At 49.2% G+C, this 27,237-nt stretch overlaps 1 protein-coding gene and 1 gene segment (V, D, J or C); both read left to right on the plus strand.

Annotated features, from left to right (window-relative positions):
* Positions 1–22,936, plus strand: part of LOC308492582 (immunoglobulin lambda-1 light chain-like) — a gene marked incomplete at its 5' end in the record, with an annotated part of 69,229 nt that extends 46,293 nt beyond the window's left edge. The window contains 2 exons of the mRNA XM_081037758.1: positions 21,146–21,185; positions 22,487–22,936. Coding sequence (XP_080893884.1) covers positions 21,146–21,185; positions 22,487–22,806 — 360 coding nt within the window. The 3' untranslated portion in view covers positions 22,807–22,936. The remainder of the gene's footprint in view (positions 1–21,145; positions 21,186–22,486) is intronic.
* Positions 22,937–24,713: 1,777 nt separating this feature from the next.
* Positions 24,714–26,811, plus strand: LOC308492642 (Ig lambda chain C region-like). The segment is given in 3 exons: positions 24,714–24,731; positions 25,031–25,070; positions 26,495–26,811.
* The last annotated feature ends 426 nt before the right edge of the window (positions 26,812–27,237 follow it).

Here is a 27,237-nt window from a genome sequence, read left to right on the forward strand (position 1 = left end):
TGTGCCAGACCCAAGTGAGTCTGAGAAAGTATTTTCTAGATGGATGTTCTCCTGTCTCTGTCTCGGTGGAGTAGCCATAACTGCCCCTTTGCAGCCCTGCACCCACAGTCAGCACCAGTAAAAGCAATTCCCTGAGTCCTTTGTCTCTGTGCCAAGTCCTAGGACCACCCAAATGACAACCCAGGACCTTCAGGTATGTGCAGGACGCCTCAGGTGGACCCTGCCCCTTGTAGTTTAAGTGTTTAATGTTAAACTTTTCATTACTGAGGCATCTATTTCAAAAGACATCCACCAGGAATAAACATATTGCCAGCTGTATGACACAGCTACTAGCAAAGCAACCAGATATCCTTATCAACTAGGCTGCCATTCACTTGGGGTGCTCCTACAATTTGCAGCCCACTGTCTTTCATATACAGCAAGAGTTTCTATCAAGCTCCTGATCCCTCCCTGGCCATGACTGCATACTGGGGATACTGAGGCACAACACCTATGGCCTGCCCCAGGAGCTCACACCAAGGGCAGAAGCTTACAGCTACTCAATTGGCCTTTAAAAGTTCCATGTGAACTTTGTGCTAGAGGAATTTGACATTGGGCTTTATAACTCAGGGGCTGTGATCAGCACTAGGCCCCTGTCCCTATCTAACCCTCATAGTGTCACATGGCGTGGCTTCAGAAAATGCAGACAAGTCACCTCTGAGCTCTGCTGGGGCCAGCCTGAGAGAAAGCCCGAAAAGAGTCTAGAGAGGAGATGTCAGCCCCAGACTATGAGACCAGCAGGAGAAGAGATTTCCCTCAGTTGAGGCTGCCCCCCTCCTTTGTGCGTCCCTTGGGGCTGAGTCCCTGTCTGAAACCACAAAGCTCCTCAGGCAGCACCCTGACCCTGGCTGATTTGCATACCCAGCAGCTCTCTCCAGCAAGGGAATAAGAGAGGCTGAGAGGAAACCTGCTCAGCCTCAGAATCAGGGTTCCTCCACCATGGCCTGGACCCCTCTCCTCCTCGGCCTCCTGGCACACTGCACAGGTGCTGTGCCCAGGCTCACACCCACCCCCAGCCCCAGGGCTCTGGACAAGCCTGGCCTTGACTCTGAGCTCAGCAGGCTGCTGCCTGTGGGGGCAGGAGGCTCATGACCCTGCTACAGGGTGAGGGGCTGGGGGGGCTGAACCCCCCTACTGTGGTCACTGGCTCTGTGTGAGTCCTGAGGGGCTGCACCTGCCACAGAACAGGGAAGTCTCACTTGGTCAAAGGCTCCATCCACCAGCCAGGCCTAATGTGTCACTGAGCATGAGATAATGGGGGTGCCCTGGGGGCCCGCCCTGAGAACCCCTGCAGATCAGTCCAGGAGAGGTAGGTGGGGGTCACCTTTTGAAGGGGTCCTTCATCCTCAAGCCCTCCTCTCCTCTCCTCTCTTGCAGGCTTTGTGGCCTTCTATGAGCTGACGCAGCACCCTTGGTGTCAGTAAACCCCAGACAGACGGCCAGGATCACCTATGGGGGAAACAACATTTGAAGTAAATATTCTCACTGGTACCAGCAGAAGCCGGGACAGACCCCTGTGTTGCTCACTTATAGTGCTAAAAGTCGGCTCTCAGAGATCCCTGATCGATTCTCTGGCTCCAACTCGGGGAACACGGCCACGCTGACCATCAGCATGGGTCCTGGCCGAGGACGAGGCTGACTATTGCTGTGCAGTTACTGATGGTAGTGGGAGCAGCTGGCAGTGACTCATGGTGACACACACAGATGGGGCAGTGGGACACAAACCTCCCTGTGTAGGCCTGGAGCTCACTCTCACTTGCCTTCTAAGCAGCTATAGGTCAGACCTTATGGTCAGGGGTCCTCCCTCCGTCTGGCCTGGCCCCTCCAGGGCTGGGAAACTCCAGGCAGGTTCTGTATCCTTACAGGCTCTCCATGTATTCTGCTGAGAAATGTCAGGTGAGGATCTGTTCTGAGTTACAAAGACTGTTGTCAGCACCCATGGATCCAGAGGCCCCCTTACTAACCGAGCCCAGGGACAGCCATGTCCCCTCTCCAGGCTCAGCTCATTCACTCCTTACTTTAAGGAGTGGTAAGATTCAAGATGCCAAAAGGAAAGTTCTGGCTCCCAGTTGGCCGCTGATTCATTCTGTGTCACGTCCCGCGCAACAAGGGCAGTGAGGAGGCGAGAAGGGGCAGTTTGGGTTAAGTTTTTAAGAAAGAAACAAACAGAGACTTAATGCTGTTAAATCTCTCCGAAGGCCAGGGGTCTCTCAGTCTCAGAGGACTGGAGCCCAGAATAAGGCTGACTGAAGGTTTTTATTGATAGGTATACAACTACAAGAAAGTAACGTTGTTTCTTGCAAGGTCTGTGAGACTCATACATCATAGTAGAAAAATGTCTATTCCAATCTCCCTTTGTCTGTATACAGCTGAAGTACAAGGTCCCATGATGTCTTACCTAAGGTATGTACCTTCTCAGGGTCAAGTCTCTCATATTGTAACAACTCCGTTGAGATAAGTGGAGAGAACTGATCTTTATTGTCCTCATGACTTCTCTCACAAACAGGTGCAAGGGAAAAGCCAGGGCCCGTAACAGACTTTCCCAGGCAGGGGTAAGGGGAGGCAAGGCCCCTTCCCATATTTGTCTAAGGCAGCTCATTGGGGGTCCCCACTCAGTTCCGCCTGGCTTAGGTTGTATCTCCCGTGAGATATCTTACCCGTCTTTGGCTGCAAACCATCTTTTGGGGACCAGACAGAGAGACATAATGTGTAAACACAAAGATGGAACAGAGTCCCAGAAAGGCACAATCTTACAGACTCTGCTTTCCTTAAGGAAAGACATGGAGGGACATTGGGCTAGGCTGTTGTGTGACTACAATTCCGGTCATTCTTTTTTTTTTTTAAATTTATTGGGGTGACAATTGTTAGTGAAATTACAGATTTCAGGTGTACAATTCTGTATTACATCATCTATAAATCCCATTCATTCTGGTCATTCTTGTTCGTTTATGATCATACTGTGCTGAGAAAGACTCAAAGCCGTTTCATTACAAAGGGGTGTCTTTGTGAGGAGAGGGCTCTGGGTTGCAGCCGAGTCCTGAGCACCACCACCCATCCTCCCTCTAAAAGAACTGAAGTGCACCAGGGCCCCCGCTGCTTGGTAAGTTGACATCTACTGTTTTTATCAGATGTTTGTAAAACATTCACATCCCTCTTCTACACATATCAAATGGAAGCAAGTACCTCATTATTTAATGTCCATTCTTTTTAAAAATTATTCTCACATTTGGAATTTTTTTCTCTGTCTTGCTTCCCCTTGAACTCTGTTTCCATTCCATGTTGCTTACTGAATCTGACATGCTCACATGTTTTTATGCCTGAAAGTCTCTTATTCATTATCCTGCCATACCTCTCTGTCATAAAAATATACGTTAAATTGACATTTCAAACTTTGTTTTAGGTCCTGTGATTTTAAGTGTTATATGGTTTTCTTCCACATTGAGTTATCATCATCATTATTCATAGAAAATTTGATCAAAATGACATAAATGTATTAAAATTTTCATACGTAATTATTAAATTACGTAAAAATACGTAAATTAGTGTTGATTCATGGATCCCTCAAATAATATGACTTACTGCCAGAATGAAGTAGGGTCCTGCATCAATTCTGTTCTGGCTTTCACTTTTATATGAAACTCAGAGAAACTTTGGTCTCATAAACAGAAAATCCTAAACAGGAGTTTGGAAATGTAGGGTCACTTACTGATCTGAACTCCTTCCTAATTATATGTCATTAGTGGTTGTCAAAAAATTATTTTTTAATGATCTACCAGCTGGCAGCTATATTTCATACTCTTCATTTTGTTGAAAGCAAAGTATTGGAGACTATCCGACTTCAAGACGATTTGTATGGTGGACTGTTTGATGGACCACATTCTGGAATAAAAGACTTATGGCCCCATCTGCTGGGAGAGCTGCCTCCAGACAGCCCTGCCCTCATGTGTCACCTCCCTGGATGAAGAGAGCCACCTCACCCTGTGCCATGCTCCTGCCCTGGACAGCTGGCTTCCAAAGCCTGATCAATGTGAGAGTCTGAAGGTCCATCCTCCCAGCCCACCTGGGAGAGCTGGGAAAGGCCATCCCAGCAGCAAAGCTCCCTGTGGGGTGACTGAAAATGAGCCTGTACTGCAGCTGATCCTGCCTTGGCCCATCCAAACCATCCCTTGCACAGGGTTTGGGCCCAAACACTCTCCCTAATCAACCTACAAGCTGGCTCCATCCCAGAGTCAGTTTCCCAGGGGACCACCTGCACAGAGGCGTCACCCAGCCTTTTGTCCTCCACTTCCTCAGTTCCTGGGATATACACCAAGAAGCCTTGACCAGAACTTACTCATTTAATCTGCTACTCCTTTCCTAAAAGGCGCCCGTGTAAGACCTATAGTTTAAAAGAATGGGAAAAATTAGAATATCTATAAATGTAGTGCAGATTTGGCAATACAGTATGTTTTGAGGAAAATGATTTCACCCTTTCATGTGCTTTAAGTATATTTTTCCTTCAAAACTTGAGACGACTGCTGATTTATATCATTCAATCTATGGGAAAATCCCACTGTGTAATCTAATTGGCAAAGTCAGTCTACACTGTCAGATATACCGTTCAGATGTACTTCTGTTACAACCTGTCTGACTCTATTTGTCAATACAAGGAAGCATGCTAATGGGCATTTTGAGGACTATCATTAAATCACTGAAAATTTAAGGATGTATCCAGTGAGGTCAATATTAAAATGAGATGACCTTATGTGATCATTTATCTATTTTATATTCAGTTTTTAAAAACAAGATAAGCCATTAGGCTATCATTATTTAATCTGCAACATACATACAATGTGATAGCTACTATTGTATGCCATGTATAGTTCTAAGTAACTGTGAGGATGTGTTGGCTTTTAGGAATAATGAAATAAGAATCTAATAGAAATCACATTAGCTTTAGTAGCCATCAGGACGGAGCGCTTCCTACGAATGTAATAAGGCAGACTGCACCATCAGGCTGAGTGTTGCTGGTGAAATAGTTATAGGAGCTGTGGCTACTACAAAGCCACCACCTGCCATTCAGGGTCTCTTCATGGGGGGGTATACCCCTGCCAGGTGTCAATCTGCTATGCAAATGTCTAAACCCACCTGGTTAGGTGAGGCAGGAACTGCAGGGCACTGACCACACCCACTCCAACCCCCTCACCTCCCCTGGCTGGAGATAACTAACAGCTTTTCATAGTTGCAGACACAACCAGGCCTAGAGTGAGGCATGAGGTGCATAAGACACTCTCCTTGCAAGCAACATTTAAAGGAGGGGTGCCTAAAACTTTCACTAATCAAGATAAATAATATTTAATGCAATATTTTTTAAAAATAAAAATTAATGCAAAAAATATTCCGTGATGAATAAAACATCAAAACTGTAAGTAAAGTCAGGTTCCCATCCTACACTGGCATGCCTCACCTCACTCACCTTCCCCCAGGCCGGCTCCCACTCCCAGGGTTGAGGTGGGTGCAAGGGAAGATGCAGAACCAGAGTCCTGTCCCTGCAACACGCTCTGACCCCCTCCAGCGGAGCCCTTCCCTGGCCTTCCACCTGCTGCCTGTCTCCCACTTATGAGCTCCCCCTCTTTCTAGAGTCACCTTTCTCTACTGCTGGTCTCTGCTGCCCCCTACTGGTCTCTTCGCTTCAGGCTGCACTCCAGTCAGAGGATTGGGAGAGTTGTGAACTCAAGCACTGAAAATTTCCCAAGCCCCTCCTGGTTCCCGGCTGGCACCGCCACATGTCCAAGAAGGCTGGTCCTCCCAGGTCTCTGGCTAGTCCTCATGTAGTTTTTTTTTTTTTTTTTTTTTTTTTTTTTGAGAGCCCACTGGCCCATGTGGGAATCGAACCGGCAGCCTTAGAGTTAGGAGCATGGAGCTCTAACCGCCTGCGCCACCCGGCCGGCCCAGTCTCTGGCTAGTCCTGGTAAGTCCCAGGACAGTCTTTACACCAAGTTGCTGTGTGTCTCTGTCTGTTTCCTCAGCAGCAAAGGAGCTAGAAGATCCCTGCCAGGTTGGTGAGTCTGTAATATCTACAGAAACAGCAGGGTTCTCTTTCTGTTTTCTGAGGGGGCTGCACTCCCAGGATCACCAAATGAGCTGGGGTCTGGGGACCCCTCAAAAGGGGCTCCAGAGCCACACAGCCAGACCCTGGCTCAGGACTCTGAGAGATTCCAGAACCTTTGTCATACCCCTAGATGGATACTTTGTCACCCACTTCCTCAGAACCCCTCCCGGGCCCCAACACTGAGATGCTCAAGATGAGATGAGAAGGGCCAGCAGTTTGAGTTTGGGGATGGAGGGGAACAGGGAGCTGGGGAGACCTGTCCATGGTAGCCACAGGCAGGGATGGAGAGTGGGCCGGAGACTGATCAGCAGGAGGCAGGGGGTGCCCTCTGACACAGGGCAGGGCAGAAGTGACTGGACAGGAACACACCCCTCTGCTCCAGGAAAGAAGGGCCAGGGCAGGATGAAGAAGAGCCCGGGACCATGAGCAGGTGGTCTGCCAAGCCGGACAGCTGGACCTAGACTCCTCTGGCCTGGCCTGAATCTAGCCTTCAGCACGTCTATGTCCAGGGAGGGGGTGGGGACAGGCCTAGGTAGGTGAAATCTGTAGCTGCACCAGCTGGAAAAGCCCAGGCCATCCTTCAAGGATCCCCAGGGGCCAGCCAGACGCAGACTTCCGACCACAGCCACCACAAGAGGATGTGGTCTGTGGTGGTGCCTGCCCAAGGCGATGACAGGGGCAGGGCGGGGGGACGGGCAGCTGGGGGTGGTGCATTTAGGTACAGCCCCTTCTTTTCCCCCAAGACCTGGGGCTGTCCCCAGGGAAACCACGTCTTCTGGGCCCTGGATAGTGGGGTGAGTGTCAGACCCACATAAGGGTGCTGGGAGGGAGCAGCCTCCGCCTAAACCCCTAAGGGCAGACACTACTCCAGCCTCCAAGGTACCAGAAGCCCAAGGTCAGAGGCAGGAGGGGACCAAGCACCACAACAGGGAGAAGCTGGCCTGGGTCACAGGCCTCCCTAGGACCCCGCCCCCATACCCTGCATGACATCTGCTTGGGTGCGCACACCCCATTACCACTCAGTGCCTTGCTTGTCTCCATACCCAGGGGTGTGTGTGTGTGTGTAGCCCAGCCCTCAGCACTGGACCTTATCCCTCAGAAGTTGCCTAAGCAGTGTTTGTGGTGTGGAAGGATCCAGCCTGGAGTTCCTTGAAAGCTACTGTGATCAGTTTGGTGAAGCCGTTAGGTCCCCACCACCACCATCAACTTCACTTCTTTCTTCCTTCTCATTATCATTATTATCAAGAACCATGGAGATCTGAGATTTTTACTCCACTTGCAAGCTAAAAGGTAAGCTTGCTGCAGACTCCTGGATGCTAGCAGAAGACACATGACTCCTGGGTCAGGGATATAGGCCGTTCTATTATTCCATTTATTACTCAAGTAGCCGGAGTATTAGCATTATCAATAACATCAGTTGGAATATCAGCATCTTCTTACACCAGTTTTCTGAGCCCCATGGGGTGATGTAAAGAGGGCCAGATGACAGGAGCACATCTAAGCTTGGGAACCCCAAATCTTTTATTCTGGCCTGCAAGCACTATTTGCTACAGAGCAAGACATTATCTCTACCTTCCAAGGCTGTCCACGATACAAACATCCTTGAAAAGAGGGTCCAACACAAAGGCAATCAGTGCCTTTGCTCGCGAGAAACACAGAGATGCAGAAACACAGAGATCCTGAGACAATTGTCTCCCAGCAATCATTATCCCTGGCAACAGTTATATAGTTCCGGGCTGTTTGTCTGTTACCACATCCCATGGAAAAGGCTGGACTAATTTTCACCAAATGTAGCAGGAAAGTTAAGGGGTATTGACTCCAAACATGAGCCAGACAACTAACCCATAAAAGGACCTCCCAGGGAAGTCACTTTGGAGGGTCCTGAGGCCCCCTTTAGAGTTGCTGAAACAGAAAACCAGGACCTCTAGGGGCTACAGCTTGGGACTTGAGTGGATTTATGAAAGATCCTAGAGCCAAAACGGCAACTGGAAAGCAAGAGGGTGGGTACTGGATGTGACAGGCAGTAATCTGCAACTTGCTGCTTTGAGTTCTCCCAGGCACCCAGCAGTGTGACCCCACAGACACAGAGAGTGGTGTTGTCATCAACAAAGCATGCCTTGGAGCCACGCAAAGGCCAGCCCTCTTGACTGCATGGCACCAAGAAAGTACAGAATCTGCCTGAACAGCAATTTCTTCATCTTCAAATGGGGGAGATCATCTCAGCTCAGCAGGCAGATAGCCCCGTTCTCAGCACAAGGTAGGCAGCGGCATCATATTGTGTGTTATATTCCTGGGCTTCAAAACAGACCCATCCCATAGCACCTGTGCAGCCCACCCCTCCAGTACCCCTGCCCAACCGAACCCAAACCTTGGCCCCCCTGGGAGGACAGCACAAGCCTTCCAGGTGGACAGAGGACTAGAAATGCAGTGGATGAGCTCACTCCTAGATTCCAGCTCACATTGCATCCCACTCCGGGAACCACCTGCATTCATCTTCTGTGAGCCTTAGTTTTCTCTCTTGTAACACAGGGACACTTGGCTCAAGTACACACCAAGAGTTGTTCCAAAGCCCAAAGTAAGAAGAGCGGGGACAGGGAACCGTCATTTGTTCAACACTTGCTATGTGCCAGCACTTAGCTAACACATAATCTCATTCATCCTCAGGCCTTCCCTGCTGCAGAGGGAACTTGCCATTTCACAGATGAGGAAACTGAGGCCCAGAAGTGACCTACGCATAGGTCTAGATAGTTTCGACATTCATGAGCTTGGTCTAGATAGTTTCGACATTCATGGTCTAGATGCATAGGTCTAGATAGTTTCGACATTCATGACGTTACTCTTTGAGTAAGAGGTATAGACCACTCCCTGCAGGGCCATTGCTTAGCTGAGAAGCCGAGTGAACTGACCAGAGGGGAACCAACCAGGCCTCACCAAACTAGCCAAGGAAGGGCTGAGCTAGACTGGCTGGAGTGCAGTGTGCAGGGGCCCAGCCTGGGGTCTTGTCAGAAGAGAAGCCCCAATGCCACCATGAAGAACTCAGGGCTGGACAACTCCTGATCCACTGAACACTCAGCTGCCCTCCGCAGCCCCTCCAAGCCCCAGAGAGATGCTCCATAGATGAGGACAGCCTTGGGGAATCAGAGAAATAGGGCAGGAGCAGGGGGAAACGAGCCCCAGCCAGGGCCCCAGGGGCGGGGCCAACAGGGGTTTCGGTGGGAGGTGGTTGAGCTCTGGATCCCAACCACAGAAGGGCAGGTGGCAGATGCCACTCTGAGAAAGATCCCCAGAGGTAACAACTCTGGAGGGGACCAGGCATTGTGGGCAGGGACCAGAGAAGGCCCAGACAGAGGACAGGGCCTTTGAGATGGCCACTGCCAGGGAAAAGGACCGGGGGCACCTGCCAACAGCACCTGCCCCCTCCAGGTAGCCCACACTGAAGGCCAAGTGGGCCATACGGACCCCAGGGGGCAGAGCCCTGGCCCCAGACAGCACTGGCCCCTGCTGCTTCTGGGCCTGGCTGTGGGCACCCAAGGCCTGCTGCCCCTGATGACAGCACTGCAGAGCCAGACCTCAACATCCCAAGACCTGGCAGAAAGCAGCCCTTGGAGCCCGAGGGACAGGTAAGTAGCTGGCAATTCAAGAGTTGACATTTTTATCCAGTGTGGATTTGTTTGCGTTGGCTTTTGTTTTTTAGTATTGTATTAGAATATTATTTATCTCAATAATTGAGTTTTTTGGCACCTCTTATATTTTGCACCTAAGGCTGGTGCCTCACTCTCCTCACCATGGTTCTCAGGATAGGACACAAACAAAGAGGCAGGGCAGGACATATCCAGCCAGCACTATTCATTTTCAGGGTAGACCCTCCTTCTCTATGGCCCCACGAGTTCCTACTGTCATCCCCGTCTTAAAGACAAGAAGTGAGGCCCAAAGAGGTGGCTACAGCTCCAGGACTGGAAAAAGTTCTAGGACTGAATGCTATGACCTCATCAGCATGTCCTGTGTTTTAACAAAATGGTCCAAGAGAAGTGGTGGTCTGCAAGGTATACAGGGAAGGGGGCAAGAGCTTGGCTAGGTCTCCCCCCAAGGTCCTTGGCTCATTCATAGATACTGGAGCCAGGCCTGGGGACACAAAGTGGGTAGACCTGGACGACAGGAGTCATGTCCAGTCATGGGGACAGACCCTTGGGCCATTTCAGGAGAATAAGGTGGGAAGGGTATGCCCACGCTGGTCTTACCGATGGAGGCACACTGACTGGTGATGGGAGCACTCCAGGCAAAGGGAACAGCATGGGACAGAGAGAAGAGTGAGGTGTGCAGGCATCGCAGGGAGCTGGGGGCACAGCTGGGGCACAGACCACGGGGGTCTTGTGTACCCCGTATTTTATCTTAGGGTTTAGAAGGAGTTGTTGAGAGGTTTCAGTGGAGGACTGGCAGAGTCAGATTCCTGTTTGGAAAAATGGCTTCAGATCAGAGACTGGTGTGAGGCCAGATTAGAGGATGGAGAAGGGGCAGAGGCCAATGCCTAAGCCTTGGGGATGGGGAGGAAGTACTGGTCCCCGTGGCAACCAGGTTCAAAATCTCCAATGACATTGACAAGTGAATTTGAAATGATGGTACCAGAAAATTGATGGGGAGGAAAGGGCACTCTCATGAACTGTCTATAGAAGTCTAAAATGCACAACCATTTTAGCAATATACAGGTCATAAAAGAAAATGTATTTATTTAAACGATGTACAGTGGTACCTCGGTTTTCAAATGTAATCTGTTCCTGAAGAGCGTTCGAGGTCTGAAACGTTCAAAAACCGAGACACAGTTTCCCTATAGAAAGTAATGCAAAATAGATTAATCTGTTCCAGACCTTTAAAATCAACCCCTAAAACTGCAAATTTAGCATAACTTTTACTATCCAATGATACCATAGACCCATAAAATTTACGGTGTTCGTAAACCAAAATGTTCGTCAACAAAGACTTCGAAAACTGAGGTACTACTGTAATTTCACTTCTAGGAATTCATCCTGGGAGGGGGGAATAATCAAAGATGTAACCAAAGGTTTACAAACAAAAATAATTAGCTCAACATTATTAATGATGGGAAAAACTGGAAATAACCTAAATATCTAGCAGAAAAGGTATGACTAAATAGAGTATGCAGCATTTATCATAAGAAATCTTACACAGACCTCCAAAATTATGTTTATGAAGCACCTCAAATAATATGGCAAAATCCATTTTTCAAAGGATATGTACAGAATGCTTCCAATTCGGTTTGTTAAGTATGTATGCATTCTCAACAGCTTGGCAGAAAATACAGAAAAATGTCATTGGTGTGTCCCTGGCTGGTGGGATTTCGCCTAATTTAAATTTTGTTTCATAATTATCTGTAATTATGAAAATGTTTGCAAGAAAATTTATTTCATTTTTATCTTCTAAAATAATTTTTAATACAAGAGTAACATATACTTGTTGTAAAAAAAAATTAAACATAGAAGTATATTAAAGTAAAAATTGAGTGTTTCTGCTTACCTTTTCCCCACATTTTCCCTAAAACTCATTCTCTAGAGACAGCCACTGTCAGGTTGTTCTATAAACTTCCAGCCCCTCTCCTATGTGTGTATATCCCTGAAAACACACACACACACACACATCTAGTAAGTGTTGGGATTTTATTTTTCAAAAATGGAAACCATACTCTGCGTGTTATCCTGCAACCAGCTTTTAGCAACCTGTTATTGACATTTTCTGTATCAGTGCATAGGGGTCCCCCATGTTCTTGTCATGGCTTTGTACGACCTCAAAGTTTGGACAAACCAGAATATATTTAAGCATCCCCCTAGTAGTGGACAATTTAGGTTGTTTCCAGTTAAAAATATAATTACAAGTGATGCCACAGTGGAAATCCCCACGTGTGTGCATGTGCTATGTGTGCACGTACAAAGTGCACTTATGTTATTACCATAGGATAGATGTCTAAAAGTAGAATTGCTGGATCAGAAAGAAGGTGCTTTTGGAATTTTCATAGGTAGTATCCAGTTGTCCTCCCAACAGGCTCTTCCAACTTACGTTCACTACGGTAAATGGTGGTGCCCTTTCCTCTACATCCTTGCCCGTAATGTGATATTGTTGACTTTTTTTTATTTTGCCCACCTGATGAGCAAAAATGAGAGTGTGGTTGTGGTTTATTTGCTCACTGATGAAACTTACTTTCCTTTCATATTTTTACTGACTGATTTTCTTTCTTTTGTGAGTTTACCGGTCATAGTTTTGCCTGTTTTCTTATTTGGTTGGTTGTATTTTCTGGTAGATCTGTAGCAAGTCTTCATATAGTTGAGATATCAACTCCCTTGTTAAGTTTATATGTTGTAAATATTTTTCCCTGGTCTGTTTTATGCTTTTTGTTTAATTTCTGTGTGTCAGATTGGTTTAACGTGTTCTTTATTGTTTCCATGATTTGTGACAAGCATAGGAGAAGCATTGTTATTTCAATACTGTAAGATCGTTTTCTATTTTATCCTCGTACTGGTACTGGTACTTTCATTGTTTTGGTGTTTGTTTTTATTTCACCTGGAGTTTATTTTTGTGTAAGTAAGGATCTAATCTTATTTATTTTCCAAATGGAGAGCCAATCGTCACGTATTTGTTGAATATAAATGCGACTTCTATCAAATACTAAGCTATTGACTGATCCCTTTCTGTAGTTCTGATGGTCTAATGACCTATTTCTGTGTTTGTTTCACTCTGTTTTAATTATTTTAGTTTTACAGTATGTTTTGGTATCTGGTAGGGAAAGAACCCATCATTGCTATTCTTTTTCAAAATATCCGTGTCTATTCTCTGTCATTATTTTTACTGTTGGACTTTAGAATTGATTCACTCATTTTCAAAGATCATTGTTTTGGTGTTGTGTTTGTAATTTCATGGAATATATGAATCAATTTGAGAAGAACTGACATCTTTGCAGTGCCCAGCACTTTCTTCCAGAAATGTGATATGCCCCCCACTCACTTATTTTTCTATTATATCCAGCAGTTGAGTTTTATATTTCATTTATGGAAATCTTGCACATTTTCTAAGTTTATTTCTAGGGTTTTTATATATAATTTTTACTAGAGCTATAAATTTTCCCCCAATTTCATATCCTAAATGGTTACTGATCGTGTAGCTGGGAAACCTACTGATTTTTGCATATTGCTCTTGTATTCAGTCACTTTATTTAGCTCTTGCGTTAGTTCTAATAGTTCTTCAGCTAATTGTCTCAGGCGTTTTTAAAGTAGACGATCAAATCCTCCGCAAATAACAATGTTCGTCTTTTTTCCTATTACTTACACCTCGCTTCCCCCGATCTCATTTCATTGGCTAAAATCTGTAGAAAATGTTGAATAATAAAAGTGAGAGTGGGCTACCTGGCCTTGAAGAAGTTTTTGCCTTTAAATGTGAAGGTTGTTATAAGTTTTAGGAGAATTAAGAATGTTTCCTTCTCTTAGCAATGAATCTGCTTGCTCCCTGAGGTCAACAGTTAATTTTAGTTTTATATTATTTAGGTCACTGTAAATAAAAAGCTTTATTCATGTAAAAAAAAAAGAATCTTTCCTTCGATTACTAACCTAACAAAAGGATGGATGTTTGTTCTCTTTAAATCAGAAATGAGTGTTGAATTTATATTACTATTATATTCCATTTTATTTCAAATATCTTATGTGTACATCGTCAATACAACGATGGCCAAATGGCCCGGCTGCTGAGGTGAAAAAATGCTGGTCCCAATGCAATGGGTTGTCTTCCAATTTAGATTAACCCTACTGGGAGATAAAATAAGATTTGGCCAAGCCTAAGGATTCTTGCCATCAAAAACTCTTAAAGTGTCACTTGGGTGTTTCTGTTTCTCTGTCTAAGTATTTTGATGGGATTTTGTGTTATGGTAGGCCCTCTAAAACATAGAGGGTGATTCAATGAGAAGAAAGTATTCTGGGACAACTCCAGGCCTCTGGCTTGGAAAGAAATAAGCTGAAGTGTTGACAATATGGGGAAATGTGAGGAGTTTCAATGGGGCCTGTTGAGCTTGAGGTGACAGTGGGGCATTCAGGAAGAGTTCAGGAGGCAGACTTCATGTGAGTCTAGAGCCAAAAAGAGAGGTTGGGGCTAGAAATAGGGATGGGAGACCCCTGGGTCATCCACGTGCACAGTGTAGGTGAGAGGCAGAGAGAGTGGGAGAGTACAGGGAGCATAGGATTCTAGGTGGTGGTCTGGGAGTCAGCAGCCATGCAGGGGCTGGGGAGAAGGGAAGAGGGAGAACGGGTAATCTCAGATGTCAAGGGGAGAATGGTCACCAGAAAGAGGGACCTGTTGCAGAGATGTCAGGGAACTAAGGAGGAACTTTGGACTTGACTAAGACAAGGATCTTATTCGCTTTGACCTGAGAGGTTTCAGGGAAAGATGGGGGTGAGAGCCAGGGTGCCCCCAATCGTGTCCCACCATGTGAAACAGTTGGGAGCCATTGTTGGAGAGATGGACAGATAATGGTTGGATGGATGGATGTATGTATGGATGGATGGATGGATGGATGGATGGATGGTTGGATGGATGGATGGATGGATGGATGGATGGATGGATGGATGGATGGATGGATGGATAGATGGATGGAAAGACAGTGGTCTGAAAGATCATAAAAGGCTTGTGAAAGAGGTGGAACTGAACCATGTCTCAGTGTGTGACAACAAAGAGGGGAGGGGTCTCCAGGTGAAAGCACCATGAGTCAGAAATGACCTGGTATCCATGGGCCCAGGGAGGGAGTTCACCTGGATGGAACATGGGAAATTGTGAAGGAAAAACACTCAGAGGCCTTAAAATGAGGCCAGGAAAGGTCAGGCAGGTCTGAGCCACACCACACAGCTGCCTGAAGAGACATGGCACTTGGAATCTTTGTTAGCAGTAAGCATGGTTAGCCTCAAGGGGTAGGGGGAAAACACACTGGGCCACCCCCAGGCATGGATGGTGCCTGCATTGGACCGAGGTCTGGAACAAGGGGATGTATCTGAGCCCTGGGCCCACCCAGGTGTGCCCTGGTCTCTGGGGGACTGACTGCCTACATGCCCTGCCCCGGAACACAGCTCCTCCCACTGCAGCCCTGTGCCCGTCACGCTCAGCAGGTTCCTGGTCTGGACTGGTGTCTGGGGGATAGGCCCCAGGTGTTGGTCCATTGCGTTTTAGTCCGAGCCTCAGTCACCGTGGTATGTCTTCGGCAGCGGGACCCAGGTCACCGTCCTAGGTAAGTGGCTCTTACCACCCTTTCCAACCTATCTCACCCCTCTGCTATCTCAGGAAAGTCACTTTTCTCTATCTGGGGATTGCTTCCCCCTCTGCCCTCCCAGCCTAATGGACCAACCCCCACTTTCTCCAAGGGGTCTGGGGGAGGCAGGTTGGTCTCGGGGTAACCAGCAGGAAAGACCCCAATGGCAGGAGCAGCCACCTTCAGAGTTCAACAGTTGGACGTGACCAGGTCCTGGGGGCCTGGGCTGGGATTTGACCCAGGAGCGGGGCTTCTTCCCCTCTTCTAGGGCAGATGCCCACATGGGGGTCAGAGACTGGTTCTAGCAGTTGGGCAGAATAGAGGCAGCCCTCAGCCCCCAGAGTCTGATCTCAGGTTTCAATGCCTATCCAAGCTGGGAGGGCCACACTGGAGGCTGGGCACAGGCTGTGACCCCCAACCTCCAGGGACACAGGGTCAGCCTGAGGGGAGGACCAGGGAGGGTGGAGAGAAGGGTCTCTCTCACTCGAGGCTGAAGCTCTCAGGGTCTTGAGGACATGGGGAAGCACAGACACGAGAGAGATGGGCTGAGGTGGCCAGAAACCTGGCCCTCCCAGGACAGTAGTCAGAAAGGAGCAGATTTCATGGGGCAGAGACTCATCTCACCCTGCGGCCCTGTAACCCCTGGGGACCAGGTGCCCCATCTCTCCGAGGGTCAGCCTCCCACAGGTTATTAGATTTAGGAGATGATGAACGGCGGTGTGAACAGGGGACTCGGAGCTACACAGCTGCCTGTGAAATCAGGGGTTATCAGAAGTACTGCGGGGGCTGTGGGGCCACTGTGCCCATCGTCTGGGGGAGCAGCCCCAAGAACACAGCCTAAGTTAATGGTCCTGGGGTCAACGCATGAGGGACAGGGAGATGGGCAAAGCTGCAAGGAGCCCCAGGGCTTTTGCTGGGAGGACCCAGCCCTCACTGGAGAGCTGAAGCCAGGGAAGGGGCAAAGTCAGGTGCCCAAGGGAGACATGGGTCTCCAGGCCCCACTGAGTGCTAGGCTCCTGCTCGGGGCCACCCCACACACTGTCAAGATCATCCTGGCAGGCTGGATCGCGGACCCCAGATCACAGAGGAGGCAAATGGCTCCAGAAGTGAGGTGGGAGCCTGATGCTGGGCTGAGGACTTGGAAGGTCAGGGTCAGATTTCACACTCAAATTCTGGAGACCAGGAGGAGGGAGAACAGCCTGCCCTGGTTACAATCAGGGAAACAGGCTTAAGATGGAGGGGCTTAACCAGATCACCTTGAGGAGGTGACTTAGACGGGATTCTAGGAGCATGGAAGGCTGCTTTCCAGGGGCTGAGTGGAAAGAAGGGAGACAGAAAAGGAAGGAAGGTCCTCTGGGTGAACAAGCATGGACACAATGGGAATGGTCAGAGGCTGTGGGTATTGTGTGGGGGCTGCTCCAACACCCTGGATTCTCCCTTTTTGTCTCACACCCCTTTCTCTGTCCACACAGGTCAGCACAAGTCAACGCCCTCGGTCACTCTGTTCCCACCCTCCTCTGAGGAGCTCAGCACCAACAAGGCCACACTGGTGTGTCTCATCAGTGACTTCTACCCCAGTGGCTTGACCGTGGTCTGGAAGGCAGACGGCACGCCCGTCACCCAGGGCGTGGAGACCACCAAGCCCTCGAAACAGAGCAACAACAAGTACGCGGCCAGCAGCTACCTGAGCCTGACGGCCGACCGGTGGAAATCCAGCAGCAGATACAGCTGCCAGGTCACACACGATGGGAAAACCGTGGAGAAGACACTGACCCCCTCTGAGTGTTAGGTCTCTGAGAGCCCTACCTCGGGGACACTCCTCATCCGGTCTCCCCTTTCACCAGCTCTCCCCTGTACCCCTGAGACCCTGCCCAGAATCAGCTCACACCAGGCAGGTCTCCCTCCCTCCCCACTTCTACTTCCCAATAAAGACCTAATCATTTATCATCTCACATTTCTGATGTGTATTCTGTGTCTGGCTGAGTCTCCAGGTTAAAGGGTCTGTTATTACAGGAGGGGAGAATTATGACATGAGATTCCATTTACGTGTCATCCACTCAACCAACTTACCAGGGACAGGTGAGCTCTGAGTGCCAGTGGGAGCTGTGACCCAGAACAGGAACTTATCCAGCCCCTGGGATGCAATCCTTGTCACCTGGGAAGGGAGAAGGGCCAAATGAGAGGGATCGAGGGGCTATGAGGAGGAACCAATGAGACATGAGGAAGGTTCCAGGAGGACAGCAGTGGGCTGAGGATAGGAATATGGGGCAAAGAAACCCTTCAGTCAAGTCCATGGTCTTTAGAAATAGACATTGACATTCCCTGGTTCCACCAAGGAACCCAATGCGGTGAGCAATTCCCAGGTGAGGGGTCTGTGGTTGGCCCATTGCCACAGAGCCATAGAAAGCTTTGAACAATGCATCCCATAAGTACATTTCTCAAACTTTCACAATGAATTCTCACTATGTAAAGAAACTGACAAGTGCTGCAGCAGAAAAACAGTTTAATATCGTATAGCCTAACAATTCCCTAATCATGATCACACCCCCTACCAAATCAGGGAGACCTGGAATACTCTTCCAGATAGAGGTGTTCATGATCATTGGTGCTGGGAGTATGGAGTGAGTCTGAGGCACAAGGAAACTCAGTTTTTGTTCTGATGGGCCTGGGTCAGGGTCAGGTTCAAGGTGACTCTTGCAGGGGACTAGGACCTTAATCATGAAAAGCCTCAATATCTGAGGTTGGGTCAGAGAGAGAGTTTTTGTGGTTGGTTTATGATGGAGCAGGTGATGTCAGCCTATAGGAGAGGGGGACATGCAGAACTGGATGACTGAGAAAGGACACAATTCTGGGCACAGAATGGGCATCCAGTGATGTCCAAGGGAGGGTGTATAAACTGGAATTCAGGAGGAGAGTAAGGGCAGGTCAGACTTGCTCAGGGCAGGCAGAGTGTAGCCTCTGAGCTACAGCAAGGTCAGGCTTCCCAAGTGACACAGCACCTCCAAACCACTTTACTTATGGCCCCCTATCCCCCCACTCACTGTGGCTCAGCCCTGAGTGCACCTACAGCTGGTGTCAGACATACCCACACCCAGATCCCTGAGGCAGGTTCTGTCAGCTTCTCGGAGGTGCAGACCCATCCAGCTCTGTCAGTCCTCTGGGCCTCAGGTCTCTCAGACCCTTTGTCTGGGCCTCCAGCTCATCAGGAACATGGAGCTGCCTTCACCAGAGCTACTAGGTGGCTGGAATAGTCCAGGGACAGAGCCTGCAAGGACAGGGAGCTCTGGAGCCACAAGGGGCAAAAGAATGGGGCCCCCTTGGAGCTTGTTGCCATCCACCCACTGCTGCCACCCACCCACCCCTGCCCCAAATCTCAACCTAAGAAGTGGAACAAGATTAGTATGTTCTGTGTCCCATAGCATCTGTCTGACCCCATTTTATGGATCTGAATGCTGAGGCCCAAATGGGAGAGAGGAAATCTCAGGTCTCCTTCATCTCAATGGCCCTGCTGGTGGAATGCCAGAATTTATCCATCCTGGATGCTGTCCTACACTAATCTGCCATTGATTGTTCTGTAAGTTTTTATTAAGGAAAAATAGAAACACAAAAACAAGACACAGAGGAATAAGAATAACGCCATGTTCCAATCAACTAGGTCCCCAAATAATCAATTCACTTATGATACTGATCCAACACCAGAGTAACACCTCTCTTATGCAGTATTGTGAAGCAAATTCCAACTATCATATCTTTTCATCTGTAAATATTTCATTTGTTTACCAGAAAATATTTCATTTGTTTACTAAGAAGTAACTAAAATATCCTTATTAAACCTAAACAGAAATTGAGTAAATAATTACCGTGTTTCCCCGAAAATAAGGCCCAGCCGGACCATCAGCTCTAATGCGTCTTTTGGAGCAAAAATTAATATAAGACCTGGTCTTATTTTAATATAATATAAGGACGGGTCTTAATAATGTAATATAATATAATATAAAATAATATAATATAATAATATAATATAATACCAGGTCTTATATTAATTTTTGCTCCAAAAGACACATTAGAGCTGATGGTCCGGCTAGGTCTTATTTTCGGGGAAACATGGCAATTATTTACTCAATTTCAGTCAGTTTCCCATTGAATGCCTCATAATTGTCCTAAGTGTATTTACTTTGTTTTATTTTAGGTGCTATTGTTATTTTGGGGATTTCATTTTGTTTATATATGAGGATTGAATAAGGTTTGACATTATGATTGGTGGATGTTGCTCTGTAAGTATCTCCCAAATCACTTCAGCTTTTCCTTGCAAGGAAGTGGCTGCAGGGGCTCACATGCTATTACCTGGATTCTCCCCAGCTTCCCTGAGCTGTACCAAGGCACGTCTCTCTACTTCGTATTTCTGCAAAATAGTTCTGGCATCAGAGGCTTAACGAGGTCCAAGTTGCACTTTAGCAAAATTGCTTCCCAAGATGGTTAGCTAATTTGCATCAAAAGACTCATGTCGGGTTGACCTCCTTTGAGTGACATTAGGGGCTTTGATGTTCAATAACTCTGTCCCTCGGGTGGGATGGGATGCATCATGGGATATTTCAGTTCTGTCCTCCTCCTGCAAGGGGGATGCTCTTTCTTCACTCTATAGTGTGTTTCACACTCTAGTAAAAAAGAAAAGAAAAGAAAAAGAAATGGAAGCTCTCTCCATTTGTCCACCACTTTACAGAATGATAACCTAGTTTCTGCCATCCTCTTATGGTCAATAATTACTGTTGAGAGCATGGTGAACTCTAGGATGTGAGTGTATCTATTGTGTGAACACACTGCAGTTATCCTGTAGTGGTGATGACAACGTGGCTGCAAATGATGGACATTTGTCCACTGGGAGCCTCAGCAGGTGGCTTTTGGGTGCCCTTACATGAACTCCGGGTACCTCAATGGCTCCTGCTTTCTGAGTAACAACATGTTCTAGCTCATCTGTACCTTTCCTTCCCCAGGCCTAGAATTGGCCATTGTTCCAGGTGCTCTTTGGTAGGAGGCGGGATTTAGGGCCAAGGTCAAGGTGCTGCTCATGTCTCCCTTGGAATGAAGCAGAGCAACAATCATACCAACAGACCTTCCCCAATATAAGACCAGATTAGGGGATGACCAGGGATACTCCCGAGGTCACCCTGGAGGACAGGCTGGCACTTCCTACAGTACCACCCTGACTTCACTCAGGACAGTCCCAAACTAAGATGTCACCAGGGAAGATAAGTCTGAGGACCTGACTTGATGGTTGGGGAAATCGGATGTTACCTATGGACCCTCTAAATGGGCCAACCTGCTTCTCCCCGGAAGAGGATGTTTGGGGCTTAGGGGATACTCTCTGCCCTCACCTCATGGTCTCCCCAAGGAGTTAGGGTTGTTTGGATAGATAGAAGAGATGTCCCATCAATTTCCTTGGAGTCTCACTTGTACTGACACAAATCCCCTCCACAAACTCATCCCAAGTACCAGAAGACAGTAGTAGGAACAGCAGAGCAGACTCCAAATTCCTTTGGGATAATTGCTTCCAAGGATCCCGTTGCTGTATACTGACTCCTGTCATCTGTCCTATAATGGCATGTGGCCCCCTGCTAGACACTAGCCTGGGACAGTGGCCCACTTCCTCCTCCACAGCTGCAGGTGGGGAGCTGGGGGTGGGACAGGGGCCTCCCAGGGAGGGGTTTTTGTATGAGACTGTATCACAGTGTTGGGTGTTCGGCAGTGGGACCCAGTTGACCGTCTCAGGTGAGTCTCTTTTTCCTCCCCACTTCCCTGCTCTCCCAGAGGTTTGGGCAGTTTTTTGCTGCTTTTGCTGTTTTTCTGTGTCTTGTCTCAGCCCTTGACCAATATTTCACCAAGGATTCCAGTCCCTGGGGCCCTGACCTGTTTCCCTCCCTGTTTTTACTGTCCTGATTGCTTCTTCCGGTCACCATCAGCCCTTTATCTCTGACCCCAGAGGCAGAGGAACGGAAAGAATGACCTATGGGAACTCTATTTGTCTGCCAGGGTCCTGCTGGGTCCTAGACTTGCTCTTTCTATCCTCCCCATATGGCCTCTTGTAGGACCAGCTTTGTTTCTGGATGTCACTAGGGTCTCCCAACTCAAGGGAAAGAGAGAAAAAGAAGTACTAAGAGGGTGACAACTTTGGGGGGACCCAGAACCATCAGGGACAAGATTGGGGACAAACAGGTCAAAGGTTCAGAGAAGGTCCCCGAAACTGTGGGAGTCAGGATCCAGGGCTGAGAATGTTGCAGGCGTGAAAGGACTCCCCCAAGCTTCTGTGGAGTTGCCATGCAGAGTCCTGAGCTAATCTGGGACTCAGGGAACCCTCTAGGAGAGAGAAGGAAGCAGGAAGGAAAGGTACTGAAGGAATGGTCATTGAATGACAAAGCGTGAGGACAAAATGGGCTCCCAGGTCTCAGTACAATTCCTCACACAAAGAAAGGCAGACTCTGTAGAGTGAAAGCTCTACTGCTGTGATCATTTACCAGGGGGGATGCTAAAGACTGCAGAATGAGAGTCACCCAAGGACAGGCAGACAGACTCTGATGAGCAAAGAGCTTACTGTTAGAGAGGGTCCAGAAGAGATAGATTTAGGTAAAAACAGACCCCTTTGGGCAAAGACCCTAAAGCTCCCAGCACAGAAATGTCAGGTCAGAAATGTCCCAGATTTACCCAACAGGAGGTCAGAGAGCCGATATCACCTCTCCTGGGAACAAATAGACAGACAAAGACAGACCCTGTCAGAATGTCAGGAGGAGGCAGAACCAGGAGGGCGAGAGTCAGACATCTGTGGGGAGAAGGGAGTCCAAGAGAATCTCAGGACAGGTGATGGCAGGTGTCCAGGCTCGTTTACTCAGGAAGACGGGGAGTTGTTTGAGGAAAACCCTAACCTGCACCGCATGGCGTGGACCCCGCATGAGAGTGGTCTCTGAATTAGGGTTCCTAATAGGTCCTCATGAACCTGTACGTCACATCAAGACTGAGGTCAGGGGCTCCCATGAAAGACATCAGACCTCTGACTGGTACCCCTGCCCAACCCACAGGTCAGCCCAAGTCAGCGCCCTCGGTCACTCTGTTCCCGCCCTCCTCTGAGGAGCTCAGCGCCAACAAGGCCACACTGGTGTGTCTCATCAGTGACTTCTACCCCAGCGGCTTGACCGTGGCCTGGAAGGCAGACGGCACGCCCGTCACCCAGGGCGTGGAGACCACCAAGCCCTCGAAACAGAGCAACAACAAGTACGCGGCCAGCAGCTACCTGAGCCTGACGGCCGACAGGTGGAAATCCAGCAGCAGATACAGCTGCCAGGTCACGCACGATGGGAAAACCGTGGAGAAGACGGTGGAACCCTCAGCGTGTTCTTAGGACGCTGAGCACCCCCACCCTCGGGGCACTGGAGACACAGGACCCCCGGAGGATCACCCGTCCCAAACCTCCCTCAACCCTCTTCCTAAGCCCAATTAACTCCCAATAAAATGTCCTCATTGCCAATCAGACATCATGCTCTCTGCTCATTTTTGGTTTATGCGTTTTTGTCCTGAACTCTGCATTCCAAGGTGAACACAATTCTTCTAGCCATTTGAAAAAGGAGCCAGAGGACAGAGTCTGCATGTTATCCTAAGTGGGGGATTCACTCTCACCCACAATTGCACAGGAATGTTCCATAACAGGGGATGGGGGCAGCACTACCAGGAGAACCAGCCCTCTTCTCCATCCCTAATCTTACTGTTCTTGTGTGGACCATGTCTACTCTCAAGGTCCATCTCCAGGTTCCCCTGCACCCCGGAGTAGTGCTTGAGCTGCCATACCTGGATTCCTCAGTCTTGGCACTCAGATGCCTTCCCTGGCTTCCTAGCGCATCTCACATTCCCCAACCTCACTGTCGACACCATCACTTTCCATAGGGCACCCATGTTTCTCCTGCCTCACCAGATATGCAGTGCTGTGCCCCATTCCCCAGGCCCTCACTATCATACTAACCACAGGAACGACCATTGCTGGACCCTGGTCACTCACTCCCAAATTCCTTCTTGGGGACCCCCTTGCCTCATGTGTCATGAGGGTCAAACCTGTGGTCAATTCCCCTGGGAGACAGAACAGGTCTGCTTTCTCCATCCCCTTACAAACCAGCCCACCACTGACTCCACCACAAGACATAATGTCCACTTGTTCTCCGGTGACCTATTTGGGACCTGAGGTCAAAATCAACATCAGATTCTACAAGTGGGCTATAGACTGGTCTGTTAACTGACTCATTGTCTTAGGAGTAAAATCAGTGTTCACACACACACACACACACACACACACACGTATGAATCACGTAGATATACGCTCACACACATAATTTCATAAAAACATACATCCATTGACAAACATGACTGTGGTGGGCATTGCTCTGGAAGGATCTGGGAGAGCGGGGTAGATGGTGCTGCAGTGAGACCCAGGGTGGACATGACCAAAGAAAAGCCAGTCAGTGCAGTGGCCATGTTGTGGGCTTCCAGGGACAACTGAAAGGTCATTCCAGTCAAGTTTGAGAGGGAGACTGTGAGACCTGCAGAGGTTGGTCACAGGGAGAGTGGCCAGGAACAGCAGGCAGATCTGGGGGAAAAGGGAGAGTGCTTGTTGAGCATGACTCTGTGTCAGAAAGAGAAAAACACTAGGCATGTGTGTCCCTTATGTGAGATCTGCAGGTGACAAACAGGGCCCAGGATGCCGGCTGAGGCCTTGGGTGTTGCTTCACCAACTCCAACGTACAGGTCTGGCCCAGGGGTGCAATGTGCATTGTGGGTTGTAAGGGCACCCTAACTGGTGACATTCCTGAACTAGGACATGTGTAATTCAACACGTGCGTATGGGGACAGCACACACTCACACACTTAGAGCTCATAGAAAAGTACCATGCTGGGAGCGGCATCAGCTTCCCCTTGGGCACAGGGCCCTGGCTAGGCCATGCCAGCTCTAATTCAACCCAGGCAAGGAGGCAGCTGCACCCACAGGCTCAGAAAGGGGATGAACAGCGACTGTCCCCCTGCACCTCAGGTTATCCCAGCTGAGGGCCGGGACACTGGAGCGCAGGACCACGCAGAAGGGTCAGCATGCTGGGGTCAATGTAATTGTCCTCCCACCCACCCTTCCCATTCCCACCCTGTCATTCTACGTGACCTCGTCTGCTGAGGATGATGAGGCATTCTGGACAGCCCCCTGATTCCCACTCTGCAAAGGGATCCCAGCTCCAGCATTCTGTGGTAAACAGCCTGCTCACCAATTTCACAATGACAATGCCAAATGAGGTGGGTCAGGGGACAGCTCCTTCTGATGGATGCAATTGGGTGAAAATTCTGGATCGGTACCAGCACGTTCTCTCTAATGCCATCCTATGGCCAAGGACGCCTAGAATCCTAAAAATCCATAAAATTGAAATTCCATCCACCCCTAGTCGGGGAGGGACAACCCGCAGTAACCCTCCCATCTGCACGATCGCGACCCGTGACAAGGAGGCTGGGCTTTGGGCCTCCCTTGCAGCTGCAGGTGGGCCTGGGCAGGGGGTGGAAGGGGCGACAGGAGGTTTGTGTGTGACTCTGTATCACAGTGTCTTGTGTTCGGCGGAGGGACCCAGCTGACCGTCTCAGGTGAGTCTCACCCTTTCCCTCCTCCTCCTTGGGGTCCACACTAAAATTAGGGCAGATTTTTCTCTCCTTTCACTTCAGACTAGAACTAAACTGTGAATGGCTCTGGCATTCAGTAACCTTCACCTTTTCTGTCTGCCCGGCGCAGCCCCCACTACGCTGTTTTCCTTCTGAGGCACCTGGTGGGGACAGGATGGGAAAATTCTAGGGATTCCCTCCAGCCCCTCCACACTGTGACCCTAACCTCTCCCTCCAGGGGAACTTCACCCCTAGACTCTGAGAATTTCGGCTCTCTCATGGTCTCTGAGCCCTGGGGACTTATAGAATTGAAGGGCTGAAAGTCTGTGAGAGTGGGAGTCTCTGATTGGTACTCAGGACCAGGGGATGTGGGAAGGAGGCTGGGACCAGCTGAACTTTATATGTGTGTGTCTTTGGATTCTGTCCTCTCTGGGCGGTAGATGGAAGCTAGTGAGGGGCTAGGGAGGGGATCTCTATAGCAGGGACGTGAAGAGAGACATGAGGATCAAGGCAAGGTGGACAAGAATGGATGGAGGATTTTTGATGAGAAGACCTCAAGGTGCTGGAATCGTCCTCACCATCCAAAGCAGGCAGGGGCTCCCAGACAGGACAGGTGTCAGGACACTCAGGACCCAAAGTTTGTCCCATCCCTATCGACTCTGGAGCAGAGACCTCAGAACAGATGCTTGTGCTGGGACTGGTGACAAGGACAGGCCCTGCCAGGCAGACAGATGTCCTAGGACAGACAGATTCCTCCAGGAGAATGTCACAGGACCAAGAGACCCCTCCGAACGGACACAGACCGAGACTGAGAATAGCACAGTTAACTGCTAGGGGACCCACGTGGACACCCGGACTCCAGCCCTGTTGCTGACAGCACTCCCTACCCTGGCAGCTCTAGAATGTTTTCTGTGGGGAGTGGAGCACGGGCTACAACGATGATGCCAGGGGGACTCAGAGCAAGAAACTCTCTCTTCTAAAGAGAGGGGAGCCCAAGCGCAGGACAGGCAGATGCTCTGTTGTGAGAACACTGGTGAGAGAGATCAGGGGGCAGGTTCCAGAGAGACTGATGACCCAGCACAGACAGAGCGCTAAGAAAGATGGGGTATCGAGGTGATGCCAGTCAGTACCAGGAAGCAGAGCGTGGGATGGCTGGTAATGAGCCCTGTGAACCTGAGAAGGAAACAATGGGCAAAGGGGCAGTCACAGCTCCCAAGTGTCAGGCACTGAGATTCTGCCAACAGGAGGTGAGTGTCACCTCCCACCCCTCACCTGACCAAAGGGAAGCAGGGGCCTCATTGGGACCATGCCGTGGACTGGGAGGAGATGTAACCACATGTAGACCCAGGTCAGGAGCTCCCAGGATGGACACCAGACCTCTGAGGTGCTGTCTTTCCCGCACCCCACAGGTCAGCCCAAGTCAGCGCCCTCGGTCACTCTGTTCCCGCCCTCCTCTGAGGAGCTCAGCACGAACAAGGCCACACTGGTGTGTCTCATCAGTGACTTCTACCCCAGTGGCTTGACCGTGGTCTGGAAGGCAGACGGCACGCCCGTCACCCAGGGCGTGGAGACCACCAAGCCCTCGAAACAGAGCAACAACAAATACGCGGCCAGCAGCTACCTGAGCCTGACGGCCGACAGGTGGAAATCCAGCAGCAGATACAGCTGCCAGGTCACGCACGATGAGAAAACCGTGGAGAAGACACTGACCCCCTCGGAGTGTTAGGTCTCTGAGAGCCCTACCTCGGGGATACTCCTCACCCAGTCTCCCCTTTCACCAGCTCTCCCCTGTACCCCTGAGACCCTGCCCAGGATCAGCTCACACCAGGCAGGTCTCCCTCCCTCCCCACTTCTACTTCCCAATAAAGACCTAATCATTTATCATCTCACATTTCTGATGTGTATTCTGTGTCTGGCTGAGTCTCCAGGTTAAAGGGTCTGTTATTACAGGAGGGGAGAGTCAGGACATGAGACTACATCTACCTGTCCTCCACTCAACCTCCTCACCAGGGACAGGTGAGCTCTGAGCGCTGTGGAGCCCTGACTCAGAGCAGGAACTTTCCTGTGGTGCTGGCCACTGAGATGCAGTTCTTTTCACTTGGGGCGGGAGATGCTTAAGTTAGAGGGACCTGGGAGCCCTGAGGAGGGGTCA

Source organism: Rhinolophus hipposideros (assembly GCF_964194185.1).
Source record: "Rhinolophus hipposideros genome assembly, chromosome: 24".
In the NCBI taxonomy this organism is placed as follows: Eukaryota; Metazoa; Chordata; class Mammalia; order Chiroptera; family Rhinolophidae; genus Rhinolophus; species Rhinolophus hipposideros.